This window comes from Cavia porcellus, unplaced genomic scaffold, assembly GCF_034190915.1.
Source record: "Cavia porcellus strain 051 isolate PalLab524CR breed Dunkin Hartley unplaced genomic scaffold, mCavPor4.1 scaffold_8, whole genome shotgun sequence".
Lineage (NCBI taxonomy): Eukaryota > Metazoa > Chordata > Mammalia > Rodentia > Caviidae > Cavia > Cavia porcellus.
Genome location: NW_026947491.1, coordinates 36,125,727 through 36,140,818, shown reverse-complemented (window position 1 = coordinate 36,140,818; position 15,092 = coordinate 36,125,727). Strand labels below are relative to the sequence as shown.

General features: G+C 33.6%; 1 protein-coding gene across 2 annotated transcripts in view; it reads left to right on the top strand.

The window, feature by feature from the left end:
* Nell2 (neural EGFL like 2) overlaps window positions 1-15,092 on the top strand; it is a 360,145-nt gene that overhangs the window by 149,224 nt on the left and 195,829 nt on the right. For both annotated transcript variants that reach the window (XM_003476087.5, XM_063254597.1), the window contains exon 10: window positions 10,744-10,835. In XM_003476087.5, coding sequence (XP_003476135.2) covers window positions 10,744-10,835 — 92 coding nt within the window. The remainder of the gene's footprint in view (window positions 1-10,743; window positions 10,836-15,092) is intronic.

The window sequence follows — 15,092 nt, the reverse complement described above, 5'->3', positions numbered from 1 at the left end:
ATGTTCCCCAAAAAATTAAAGTCACCATCCTATAGAGCAGTGGTAAATAATTTATGACTCACATGCTGTAGCTGGCTGTTTGGTATCATTACAAACTCTAAAACTCTTATCATCACTGCTATAGAGCTATCTGCATATCCATGCTTTTTGCAGCCAATTCATAATAGCAAGTATATGGGATCAGCCTAGGAACTTAGGGCTCAATAGATAAATGAATAAAGAAAATGTCACACACACACACACACACACACACACTGAAGTACTATTTATCTATAAAAAAACAGATATATTGTTTTTAGGAAAATGAATGGAAATAGAGACCATCATGTTAAACAAAATAAGCCAGCTTCACAAAAACAAGCATCACAGTTTTGAATATAGCCATTGGGAGGGAAAGTAGAGAAGATAGAGAAGTCAGAGAATCAGAAAACAGCTGTTAAGAAAAAGGGAGCAAGACAAAGGGCTGTGGAAGGACAAGAGGAGTCAAGGATGGGTAGAAATAATATGGATGCATGAATCTGCCGAAAAGCAACCCGATAATTTGTATGTTTAATATGCATTAATAAAAAGAGAACATCAGTAGCATTTTAAAGAGAAATAAGGAACTTACTTAGAAAGAAATTACAGAAGCAATCCAATTCACAACAGCTACAAAAATAAAATAAAATACCTAGGAATAAATTGAATCAAGGAAGCAAATGACTTTTACAGTGAAAATTATAAAACACTGATAAAAGAAATTAATGACCCAAAATAATGGAAAGATTTCTCTTGCTTATGGATTGAAAGAAATAATAGTCTGTAAATGTTCATATTAACAAAAGCTACTCATGGGTTCACTGCAGTTTTCACCAGCATATCAATTATATTCTTCATAGAAATAACAATCCTAAAATTCATATGTAAGTGTCTTAATTACTTTTCTTCTGACTGAGAGACAATACCAGACACCTGCAAGTTAAAAGAGGAAAGAGGTTTATTTCAGCTTATGGTTTGTAGAGGTTTTGGTTCATAGCTGGCTGGCTCTGAGGCAGCGTTACACGGAAGAGGGGAATGGCAGGAGACAGGCAGTGAAGTAGGAAACCTGCCTTTCCCTTTCATCCCATTCAAGCTATGTGCTTTGTGGGTGTGCCAACCTCACCCTGGATGGGGTTTCTCTCTTCAGTAAACCCATTCAGCCACACCCAGAATGCTAATTCCATAGTCAGTGGCTAATTTAGTACCACATACCTTTAGTCCTAGTATCACACACCCTGGATCCACCAAACTCAGAAAAGCCCCACATATGAGTACACGACGCTTTGAGACAACATTTAGATAGGAGCCATAACAATAAGCAAAAGAGGAAAATAATTTTTAAAATCCCATTTGAACCAAAAAGTCTTTGAATAACAAAGTAGCCTTCACCTAAATGTACAGAGCTGGAAGTATCCATAACATCTGACCTTAAGACACACAGGGCTGTAGTGATCAACTACATTTTCAAGAATGATACCAAACACATATGTCTAAGAAGGGAAAGTCTTTTCAATAAATAGGGATGAGATATCTGTATGTAGAAGGATGAAACTAGGCCCCAATTTCTCATTTTACGCAAAATCAGCCCAAAGTGGATCAAAGACCAAATGATCTGAAACTACAAAGCTAGCTGAAGATAGCATAGGGGAAACACTTTAGAACACTGGATCAGACAAGAATGTTTTGGATAAGACTTCGAAAGCACAGATGACAAAAGAGTATGTGAGAAGAAGGTTAGTGTTTTTAATAACCAGAGAAATGAAAACTGAAGCCATAATAAGATAGCATCTCACTCAGCAAGAATGTTATCAAAAAAGCAAACAAAATGTAACACATTCTGATGTTGAAGATGTGGAAAAAAGAGAAAATTTTTTTAAATTTTGGGGGAAGATCTTAGTAATTTGCTAAGTTGCCCTAGTTGGCCTCTAATTTATGATACTTATACATCATTGGTAGGAATATAAATAAGTATGATTATAATAGAGAACAATAAAGAGATTTACCCTCAAAATGTCTAATACATAATGTAGCTATCCCACTTTTGGATATATATATCCAAAAGTAAGAGAAATCAGAATATTTAACAGACACACACAAACTCATGTCTATTGCTGTATTATTTACAATAGCCAAGATGTGGGATCAACTGAGGTGTCCATTGACAAATGTGAGAATAAAGAAAATATAGCATATCTGTCATTTGTGACAAAGTGAATAGAAATAAATGACATACTAAGTGAAATAAGCTAGCAGAGAGTGACAGATACTGTATGTTTTCCCTCATTTGTGGTAGCTAAAAAAATTGACCTTAAAATAGAAGAGAGTAGAATAGTAATTCTAGAGGCAAGATAGAATGGGAGGAGTAGAGGATGGCTGGACAACTTGCAAAACACAGATAGGAGAAATACAATAGAGTGAATTCTGTTCTAACAACCTATTACTGTATGTGTTTTATGAATAAAGAAATGTAAATGCTAACTACCTTGATCTGATCAGTCCACATTGTATACATATATGAAATATCAACCTTGTGCCTCCATAAATATGTACTATTATGACAAAAAAAGAAAAATGTACATCAAAATATTGTGGGTGCATGTGTGTAAAATGAAATGTGTAAGTCACATATTTATTGCCTATTACTTCTCAATTTCAAACAATAGACCAAATATTGATCCCTATACTGTAAGATGAAAGGTTTCTACTAAATATCCATGTGAACATTTCTTTTCAAAGTTTAATTTTACTTACCTATTTTCTTATTTCCTTTTTCTCTGCATAATAAGATAGTTTCAACTTAGTTATCTTTGGACAGCTTAAAAAAATAAAAGTTTCAATTCCTACCCTCAGATATTGTTTTAATTAGCCTAGCATTTAGCTGGGACATAGAGAATTTTAAATGTTCTAAGGTGATTCTAATATGCGTCTACACTTGAGAACCATTGATTCAAGAGGTTGGGACTTTTGGTAAAATCGACTGTAATAAGTCACTTGTAGCTTATGTAGGTTTCTCAATTGATTGTTCATTAAGACCCTCACTGAGGTATCTTACGGTTTTATTCTGGTTTTTGAGTATGAGTAGTCTTTCCCTGGTTCATAATTGTGTTATTCCTCCGTTACTACACATTTTCCAACATTGCTCTTCTGGGAAGCGGTTCTGATTCACCAGGGTAAGGCCTTGTTTTTCCTGTCTGAGTCAGACACAGTTATTCTGGGTTCCCCACTGTTTCCCACACTAGGGCTAATGTTCCCTGAAGATGGGATAGGTGCTTGCTTATCACGCTGCCCGGTGGACAGCAGGTTCTCGGGAAATGCTTCACATTTCCAGGCATGGCCACTCTTTCTGTGTATCTTTATGAAATTGTTTTGCTTGTGCTGTTTTTCATTTTGCTCTTTTCTCCTTTGCTGTGTCCTGCTGCATCTCAAGTGTAACGTTTAATTCTGCTGTCACTGCTGCTTCCTCTGCGCTCACTTGCCTCCTCCTTGTGTTTTCTTTCACTTGTCTTGTTTTACAGTTTGCTCCTTTTAACCAAGCCTCTACTTCTCTTCCTTGGCTTATAATCTTTGCATAATAAATGGATGGGGTTGTTAATGTAAATCCCAAGAAACCACTTTTAAAATGCCCTGTACTGCTAACTCTCCCACTGCCAGTCACAGTAATCTGCCTCTTGTTTCTATCTCTCTCTGCAAACTGCAGGCTGTTTTGAAACCTGTCAGTCTCTGAGTCTTTATATGAGATCTTCTTTTTTGTTTTTTTGTTTGTTTGTTTGTTTTTTGTTTCATAGAAGAAAGGTAAATAAAATTTCATAACACTAATAGAATAATAATAGTGAATACACTACATACTTTTTTACAGTGCAAAGGACCTTGCTTCATGTTCACAGGGTATTTTATGTTGAACATCTTCAAAACAACATGAAGGTAAAAGGTGCCAGTCATTTTGGAAAAACATTTCATAAGGTTTCTAAAGAGAAATTCTGGTTTTGACTAACTTCACTTTATTTTTGGTGATAGGAAAATATATATAAGATGATCACATGAATTCTAGTCCTGGCATTAGCAATGACAATGGACAACATTTTTCTTATATTATATACATGGTATTTTCTTTGAAAAATGAGAATGAAAACTTTTAACTCATGTGTGTTTATGTTCTATCTCTTTATTAGTATTTGGGTATTAACACCTATATTATATTTTCCTCCAATTCTTTACATTAATTTATTTTTCTTATCCTGAGTGGGCTAAATTAAATGACTGCATTTTAAAAAATACTTAATTCTGTGTTACAAGAAGTAGGATCAAGAAAACGACTAGTAATGGAAAGGTAGTTAAATCTGAAGAACTTTTGAATATACTTTAGTTTGCAATGTAAAGGGTAAAATTAAATTAGAGTCAAAAAATACTGAATCTCTCCTGAAAGCAAGGCTTTTTGTTGATATTCTCTAGGTACACAGTTTTTATTTTTCTATTATCTAGGATCTCTAACCCAAAGTACAAACTTGACAAGATATTTGAATTTTTCCTCTGAATCTTTTCCATAAATTATTTTTGTCCTCCCTTGTCTCTTAATCCCTGAGTACTGCTAGGTTTATGGTATTTCAGGCCCTGTTCTCTGTTTGGAAAGATAGGCTACTGACCTAAATTAAGCCCCTTTAGGAAAAGCACACTTTGGTCCTCTAGAAGCCCAAGGACATGATACACACAAAACTGGAAGACAGGGTTGTATAGTTACTCTCATTATTTCATTTCCTAAACTCCAGTATTAGTTTTGCAAACAATTAAATTCCCAAACAATTAATGAGAGTTAAAGGAAACAAATATGTATAATTAATGAATTTGTGAATTATTTAAGCACTCTGAACTTCTGTTCATTTTAAATAGCATTGACTCTCAGACTATTGGCATTAGCAAGGCGAAGAGAAGGAAGAAGTTTTGTCATCCAGTTGTCCAAGATAATTTTCCTTGAGCATGTTAACTTGTGTTACTCATGTTGTAAATTACTACTCTGCCATTAGCCAGCTACTTCCTTACTCTCTCACTTTCTATGTCAGAGGTTTTAAACATTTTACAGAAAAGTCCAAATCTTTCTGTGAGACCCAATCTGTAGAACATTTATTATAAAATCCAAAGATGAGGCCAAATGTAAAGGGAAAAGTGAGGTTAAGATAGAATTCATTCACTTATTTTCATTAGCCAGGAAATGGGGAGAAAATTAACCAAACTGAACATAATTTAGGAGTTTATTACGCTGGGTCAGTGTGGGATGCTGAATGAGGTCTGAAGATTAGTAAGACATTATTTCTCTCCAGTAAGAAAGATAAAAAATGTACAATAAAAGAGAAAAAAAGAAATTATGTTTAGTGCTGTGGTACAGATTTAAATGTTATTGAGAGAAGGGCGACATTAATTTGTATCAGTGAGTGCTCAGATATTATTACAACCATATTGTTAACAACTGACTCCAAATGAGTCAAGATTACACAAAAATGATTTTGGGCTGCATAAATGTAGCATAGTTGTTATCTTCTAAGAATATTGAAACACTTTTGGGTTTTTTGTTTGCATTTCAGTTTACCTCATGCACAAATTTATTTTATATTCTTTTAAAAACTATAATAAAGGCAGAAATATACATAATTATAATAAATAAGGCTTACCTCTTCCAACAACTTACAAATAGGTATCACATTGACTCAAAATGCCATTATATATGGTATTTTTACAAACTCATTTTTACAAAATACCATTATACAGGGGATTTTTACAAAGCAATCACATAAAACTCTTCCCTTTAAAAATATTTTTTTATTAGTACATGTTTTTAGTACGTACTGTTTACATTCCTTGTGGGAAGTTGGCACATGTACCTAACACATCATGATTCCTTTTTCATATTCTTCGTCTCCTCCTCTCTCCATCTCTTGATCCCCTTTCTCATTTGAGAGAGCTCTGGTTCCCCACTTCCTACTATTTGTCTTTAATTTTACTTTTTTATGTGTGTCTGATTTGACCCATCTTTTCTGAGTTGTCTTCCCAAAATGTTAAAGAAATCACATTATATTGATACTCATGTTTATTCTACCACAATTCATAATAATTATACATAATAATACATGAAAGAAACATGTATGTCCAACAACAGATGAATGGATAGGGAAAATATGGTATTCATGTCAGGGGAGTACTATTCTACCAAACAGGATAACCTTGAGTCATTTGTAAGAAATTTGATACACCTTGAGACTACACATTTCTTTTCTAAACATACAGCTTAATCAGTCTAAAGATCACTGATAGCTGATATTTCAAAAAGAGTATTAAAGAAGCCATGAGTCTAATTTTTAAGAGAATGTTACTAGGTTTTTATTAGTTCTATAGTAGTAGTAGAAAGGAAAAGCTCTTTAATGAGTGAAGAAATGTTTAGAGGTGAAATATTGTTATGTTTTTTCCCTACATATTCTAAAACATTTTTACACAGATTTAGATCATTCTCTGTATGAAGGTTTGTAGAAGTTAATTAAATCTCATTAGAGCTAACTGCAGTTGCTAGCTCTGTATTAATGATCCATAAATTAGGATTTTAATGTGTAATTTAGAATTTTTAGAATTTTACTGTTTTGTTCCATATATCTGTTTCTCAATTTGTGTTATAAAATACTTTTCGCTTTTAACAACCAGTGACTTTCATATGTGCATCTGGGTTGTTGTGACTTCCTATTTCCTGTTCATATGTATTTATGTTGTTAAAATGGGAAAAAGTGGAGTGAAAATAATTCATATAACGTTTTGTAGATTACATCATAATTACACTAGGAACTATAATTTGCAATGTGTAGCATAGATTTGGTAAGACAAATACCTGTCATCTCCTCCTATTTAATTGTCCGAAATTATTGTGAATACTGTTGCACAGTACCTGAACAAGATAGGAAGCTCTGGGGGACAGAATTCACATAGACCATAAAGTAAATCATACCCGTCGGAGTTACACAAACAACATCATCTATCGGTCACAGTAAATATGCATTTGACATTGGTCAATATTAAAAACTAAAATGTAGCTTTAGTCTATAAGGTCTAGTTTCTTAGTCTATATTTAAAATGTCTCTGAACAGAAGATTCATACCTAAAAATATATAGTTTCTAATCTTCTTGTAATGAAATACATGTAATATAGTCATCAATCAGCTCCACATAGAGTTTTGACAATATGATCCAATTAATTTAATTCTGTTTTAAACTGGCAAGTGATTTGGGCTTAGGAATCAAGGGTTACATTAAAAGAACTTAATGCTATATAGACAGATGACAGCACATTTATGAACACACAACAGAATTAAAGAGATGAACTCTCCAACTATAAATATGTGAGTGTATTTACATTAAAGAAGAAATAATCACAGTGACATGGTTATTCATTCACTGTTTCATTAAGTGATTTCTTTTACTTATGCTCTACTTGAGAATGTAAGCAGGCAGATTCTTTTCTACCATGGATTCTAGAGATGGTCCTTGAGACTTTGACACTGATACCTACATGGGCAGTCTTGGATGACATCAAGACATGGAGATGACCTGCTCTCCCTCTTCAGTTTAGACTCTCCCTCTTCCTGTGGCTGGCTCAGTTTCTTCATTTGATAGTTTAGCTGCCTGTGGGTCTTATTTTGATAAGCTGTCTGAACTTTCCCTTGAAGTGTAACTGTATTTTTCAAATATGTTTCCATTTACTCTCTTTAAAATTTATTTGTTCTGTTTTTCATCTCTATGGCCTTCTTAGCAACCTATCCTTCTACACGAGAATACGTAAAAGCCTCCACTGAATGACTTCTCCTGGCCACTCCATAATCCTGATTCTAGTCCTCTTTTACATTGTATGCCCAGATCCTGACTTTTGCAGGAGCCATCAATCTGGTCTCTTTAACAGCTGTCTTTGTGTACATCTGCCAGTGGAAAACACTCGCAGGAAATTGGAAGGCAGGAGGACAGAGGATTGGCATATTTCTTGCCAACTCCTTCTCTGCACTAGTTCTATCATGGGCAGTAGTTGTGCTATCATGATTGCAGTACTCTCTAGAGAGCTCCGCTTCCCTAACTCTGACGCACATTAGGTACTAGAAAATAATTTTCTCTTATTGCTCCATAGGCCTAGGGTGGTGATGATTTCTTGGTCTTAAGACTTGAGTCTGGATCTTTGAAATGCCCTTGTTTCTCTATCATCATTCAGTGTCTTTTGTTTCTCCTTAACATATAAGTTCATTAATTAGAACATTTAAGTTTGGTTTTTGTTATAATCAGTTGTGTATGAGTCTGTCTGCCCTCCTCAGTAGTGAGGACATGAATCACACCTTATTCATTTTTGAATCCCAGTACCTAGCAGAGTATATGGTATGTAAGAGTTCAATGCCTATTTGTTAAGTGTATGAATATTTTAATATGATTATCACTTCCTTAATTTTCTCTTCAAAATGTCCTGAAACTGCTGTAATTATATTTTTAACTCTTATACTGTTTTCAAGAATCACTATTGCTTTTCTGAATTTCCTCACATTTCTCCCATATAGAGCCTAGGGAAAATCTTTCTGACATTGAACTTCCATGGAACCTTAGAATTATGGAGAGTAAAGATAATTGGTCAAAATATAAATATAGACAAACTCACGTTGGGTGTCCCTAAGTGAAAGGTACTATGCACATCACTTGAAAGGGAATAAAGCAATTGTGACCTCACGCATTTCTGTGTTTTCTCCATCTTTGCCAAGCTCCATTTGGTGCCCTATTGTCCACAAGTTGCCTGTTTGCATCTTCTGAATTAAGAGTTTAGAACAGAAGGTCCATATGCTCTGCATGAATATTAACTTATCCTAAGATTTTGTATAAGGAGAATTTACCCTTGGGGTTTTGTTTGTTTGTTTTATAACTGTATAACCTTTCCCCACTAAGAAAGACTTAAAGCATACTCAATGGTTTGTATAGGCTTCAGTTATCAAGTCCTATAATACAGGCTAAGAAACCTTTGAATGATAGGTAATAAATAGAAGTAAGAATGTTTTTATTTGTTCTCATTATCTTGTAAAACATAGTAGTAATTTAAGTACTATGAAACATACAATATGTTAGATCTTGGTATTTTGAGTTTAACTTGCTTAAGTAAGAAAAAGATCACACTCTACACACTGGAGAGATATTTTTGCAGTGAATCAGGTTATTAAGTAAATGTGCATGCTATTTTAATTCATAATATGGTAGATAGTATGCAACTGACATATCTTAGATTCATTTTGAATATTCATGAGAGAGCAAGTTTCAGTAAGCCTTTAAGTAATATAATTTATACAAGTAAGTTGTATTTTTTTCTAGCAAGCTCCAAAAAATTTAAAATCAATTCACTGGTAGAGATGTATCATGTAATCAAATTTGTTAATAAAATCTGAGTAAGGAGAGTAGTTGAAATATGGATTTTTAAAAATGAGCATGGTTACCATTTTTTAAGTACATGACTTTTAAAAATCAATAGATTTTTCAGTGAAGATGAAAATTTGGATTATACCTGGGATATTAATATCTATGCAATACCATACTGATATTAATAATAGTATATCTAATTTCTGCTTTTAAAGGTAGTAAGAAAATGTAAATTCTAAAGAGTGAAAGAATTTCTTCTGTTCATTTAGCAGAATTAAAAGGAAGTGTACTTTTACTTTTTAAAATCTTCGTGGCTAAATAAAATCTGTATTCAATAAATATGAGGTATAAATTGCATCAGAGATTTACTTCTACTAGCCTTTGAACTAATGTTCTTGGTGTAGATCTAGATGTTATGGTCAACTGAAGCATATACAGTGGTAGCTTTCAAAGATAAATGATAAAAAGATAAATGATAAAAAATTATAAAATCAAATATTAGTTTAGAATCTTAGAGAAGGAACCCGAAGATTAGACTTTATTAGCCTCAGGGTAAAACTATCTGTTTAAGAGATATTTAACATGGGTAACTTGAAATTTTCATTTCAAAATAAGTAAATAATTTCTGTTGGCTAAATGTCTGTGTGAATTGTAAGTACTTTGTAAATTTCAGAAAAGTTTATACTCTATGCAGTATAACTCATTAAAACATGTTTCCTATTGAATCTGAAGTTATGCTTTAAATTTTTATATTGTTGGAAAGAAAACAAGGCAGGTCAGTTTAAAGTCATTTCAACATCCTAACTGAGATGTTTCAACTTGTATGCATTTAAAGTAATACTAAACTAGAAAACATAAAGCTTACATATCCATGCTGGAGTTAAATAGCTTCTAACTTTTTTTTTCAAAATGCTGTAACAGTGTCTTATAAAAAAAGATTCTTTTTCATATTGTATTGACAGTAATTCATTGTCATCCTATGTACCTACTTAATATGTTCTTAGTGGCACATCATCTATCAGGCATGTAACTGGCTATGAATGTGCTTTTTGGCACTCTTTTCTTCATAGTCCTGTTCTGACTTTCTAAAGTAAGTCATAAGTCATTATTCCTTTTGCACATCATTTCATCTTCTTAATTTGCAAAATGCTGACTTAAATTTACATGTACATTATAGTAGATTGAATTTAGGTTTATAATTCAAACAATTGGAAATAGATATAAAAGAAAACATATGAAAGACTTAGAAAATAATGTGAATAATTCTAAGCTGTTTTTCCTAATAAAATATCAATACATGTAATCTTTTTTATCCTAAAGCAATATGCCAATTTCAAGGACGAACCTACTTTGAAGGAGAACGAAATACAGTCTATTCTTCTTCTGGAGTGTGTGTTCTTTATGAGTGCAAGGTAAGGAATCTCTTTATGCACCTTTCCGTTTCACAAATATAGAAAATGTTTCTTTTAAAGCTCACCCTTGTAATACTGCTTTCAAATTCTAAAGCAAAACAAAAATTCAAAGTATTAATTATAGTTCTGATGTAAAGGAATTCTCATTACCTTTTCAAAATTTAAATGAATGATTGGAAAGTGGCATAAGCGCCTGTCTTGCAAGCAGGCAGGCGTGAGTTCGATCCCTGGTACCGATAAAAAGGAAAAAGACAAAAAAATTTTTTTTCAAAATAAATAATTTTTTTTCTGTCAAATTAAACTTTTATGAAGTTATCTTATACATTCTAAATTTCATTCAGCAATTTGTCTGCTGTTGTGAGGAAGATGTAAGTAAAGTTAAGCTCAGTTTGTTGTCACTCTTGATTTTGACCCAGGTAAGAGAAATAACATTCAGTTCAATTAAAAACAAAACACAAAGTTACTTGATAAAGGGTAACTGTTGTATGTAGGTTAGATGGAGACAGGTTTTAGTCCCTTTGTAGTATTCTTAAAGGGGCATTCTTTAAAATTTTAATTGCTTTGGTGTCTTGAAATATGTTTCTGAAGCCAGCATGTATCTTTTGAACTCTGCTTCCTGACCTGTAACCTGAAAAACTAATTATGTTTCACGAGGCTTTTAATATTTGCTTTTATTAATTATTATATTTCTTGATCCTATCATTGTATTTCAATTGACAGATCTCTTACACTTGCATTCTATCAGAAAGGAAATGTCTGCATCTAAAGTGTCTCTGTTAGGGTTACGTTTGATCTTTTATTGTACTCTCTAAATGCTTCCTGCTAAGCATGGTGATACACACCTATAGTTTCAGCAACAGGAGGCAGACATAGGAGGATCACTGCGAGTTTGAGGTCAGCTGGGGCTCTGAACGACTTAAAGGTCAGCCTGAACTGATAGTGAGACAAGAACAACACCACCACAACAATACTAACAGCAACAGCAGCAGCAGCAGCAACAACGAAATGTTCCCTTAATATGGATTTGAGAGTGACTTAGAATGTAGAGTACATAGAAAATAAAATAAGTGATTTACTTAGGTGATAGCACCAATAAACAGTGAGCATCGGTATGATTATTAAGAATTTGGGAAAGGAAAATCGTAAGACTTTTTCCAGAATAAATCAAGGCTGGAGGAAGATCTATTTTGTGCATCTTAATTTAAAAATCCTTTGGGATAAGCCAAGATGATCTATAAAGAGGCAGAGTGACAAATTTCATTCTAGAACATGAAAGCTATAGTTTCTTTGTGTCCATTAGATACTCCAGCTGCTTCCTTTTGGTTTTACATTGGCTTTCCTGTGATGTAGGTTACATCTTAGCGAGAACAGAGGCACGGGAACCTTAAACTGAATTACCGAACCTATATTTCAAGATGTAGTTTTCTACACCGTCACTGCACCTATGCCATGCAACCCTGTGCTGTCTGGTAGAACACTGATGCACTTACGAACATGTCTATAGAGTGAAAGAAACCTCTATTGAGAGAAGGATAGGGAAACTTAGAGCAAGATTTAGTAACTCCAGAATGAGAAAAGGAAGTCACAGAAATTAGAGTTAGATCAAGGACAGTCAGAAACTTTTGTCAGCTGGTTTCTCATGTTAATCTCTAAGGTTGAAATACCAGCTTTAAGGACTTGGATTTTTCATGTTGAAAATGTTAGGACTTTGGCAACTCTTGGAGATGACTAAATGTCTTTTGTATAAAGGATGTACATGAATTTTTGGGGGACAGTGGTGGAATGTCATGGTTTTTGTCAGTGGCTCCCAAGCCTCATGCAATTATGAACCTGACCAAATCTAGCAACGAAGTCTAGCATTGTGATTGGTTCATTGTCTAGGGCTTGGATTGTTGGTGTGTTTCAACCACCTAGGTGTGGAGCCAGGATATGATGTTTTGGCAGGAAGGTGTGTGTCTTGTGCTTGCCAGTTTATGCTTGTTTGGGGCAGCCATGAATGGTGGACCCACTATGCCACCTTGCTTTGGAGCCAACTGAGTATGGACTGAAAATCCTCCAAGAACTGTAAGAAATAAACCTTTGAAGAGCTGGGGATTTAGCTCAGTGGCATAAGTGCCTGCCTTGCAAGCAGGCAGTCCTGATTTCGATCCCTGGTACCGATAAAAACGAAAAAGACAGAAAAAAAAAAAAGAAATAAACGTTTGTTTCCCTAATTTTGGGCATCAGGTATTTTGTCTCAACAATGAGAGTGAAAATTAAGACAGATGGCATGGCAACTGTTTCAAGGATGACAAGATGTATTATGGTGGCCATTTTGCATTTACTATTGTTTTGAAGACCTTTATTGTGCTCATTGTTTTGTTTTTATTGGCTCTAGTCTATCCTATTTTGATGGATTTTTACTATCTCTGGAGGTACCTTAAGCTATTTTGAACACAACAGGAGGCATTATGGTAGCCATTGTAGATTTCCTATTGTTTGGAAGTCCTGTATCACTTGCAAGTGGTTTGTTTTGATTGGCTTTATCCTGTTTTTGCTTGGCATGGTTTTATTCTTTTTAAAATAAAAATAAAATAAATGAAATAAAGTAAATAATTTATAACCTAAAAAAAGAAATACCAGCTATAAATTTAAAAATCATGAGGGCGTCTGAATTCTCTTTATTGTGTGTGTGCATGTGTGTGTGAGTGTGTGAGTGTGTGTGTGTGTATGTGAGTGTATATATGTGTGTTTTCATTTGGCCAGAATATGTTCTATAATAATGATAAATCTGGTTTCAAAATTTTCTTGGATAGGTACTTATTTGGTTTTAAAGGTATTATATAAAATCAGCTGATTAAGCTACTTTACTTATAGGCTTGTATATAAAGAACATGCAGGTGCTCAGTAAACAAATATTAGAACACTTTTGTTCAAAGAAAAGCACCATTTCTTTCTTTAGAAGCATGTGTTGTCTGATAGAAATATGGCATAATGCACAATTTTTGTCAATCTAAATTTACTATATTTAACCCATATTGTCTAAAACATCATTTGAACATAAAGCAATATAAAACCACTAAAAATATTTCATATTCTTTTGTTATACTCTGCCTTCAAATTCTTGTTTGTATTTTACAAGCACAGTGTCCAAGAGCCACATATAGAATGTGAGTATTGATTAACCAACACAGTTCTATCAGATCATCAGAAACTTTGTAGTTTTTTACTAAATTCTTGACATTAAGGATACCCATTGTTTCTTTTCCCTTAGGCCCCTTACCTCCTGTAGTCTCAGCTTTAGATAATTGACAGATTTTTTACCCTTCCATTTTTGTGGCTGTCAGTTGCAGTCCTTATTTTTACTTTTATTGTCACTTTTATGGCCTTGAAAATATGTCCTGAGGGTCTATGATTTTAATAGTAACACAGAACAACATTGTGGTTTTGAATCTGAAATTACCAGAAGTGAACTTACTGTCAAACCAAAGAGAGACTACCATTTGACTCCAATGTGTACTTGCCTTCTACCACTGTTTTGATGAGAGGTTATGATCTGGAAAAAATCCTTTGCCCAGATAAGCTAGTAAAAGGCAGAAATTGAAAGCAGTTCTTAGAGAAATTGTATCTACAAATCTAAGCTGCTAAGTAGTAACTATAGAGGAAGGCTGCATGGTCCAAGAATTATGTTATTATTTCAGTTCTGATAGACATATTACTACATTGTCAATGATCCTTGGGGTTTTTTTTCAATTTATTTTAAATCCATGTGTGCAGTATATAATGGTTACATTTGTAGTGGAGGGTTAGTCCATGTATATAACACATCTTGGTTCTTTTTCACCTTTCTCTTCCCCTCCCTGACCCTTCTCTGTATTTTAGTTCCCCTCCTTTTTGCAAAAGATCTAATTCTTTATTTTGTATGATCCATATTTTCTTTTTCTTTATATTTTGAGTTTCTCATATATGAGAAACCATGTGATATTTAAGCTTATATATCTGAGTTATTTCACTTAACAGTATGGTCTCAGTACATCTCTTTTTCTACAAATATTTTAAGCTTATCCTTCTTTATTGTAGAATAGTACTCCATCGTGTAGAAATATCTCCTTTTTTTCAAGGTAGCAAGGTTTTAAATTTATTAAAGATATCAAAGGTAGGAAAATGAGTATCCTCTAAAGAGTGAGTGATTGTAAGTCAATTAAAGATAAGAAGTGTACTCTGCAGAGTACAGAGTAGGATGGTGCAAAGGCTCACAGAAGGCTACCACTTTTCTTT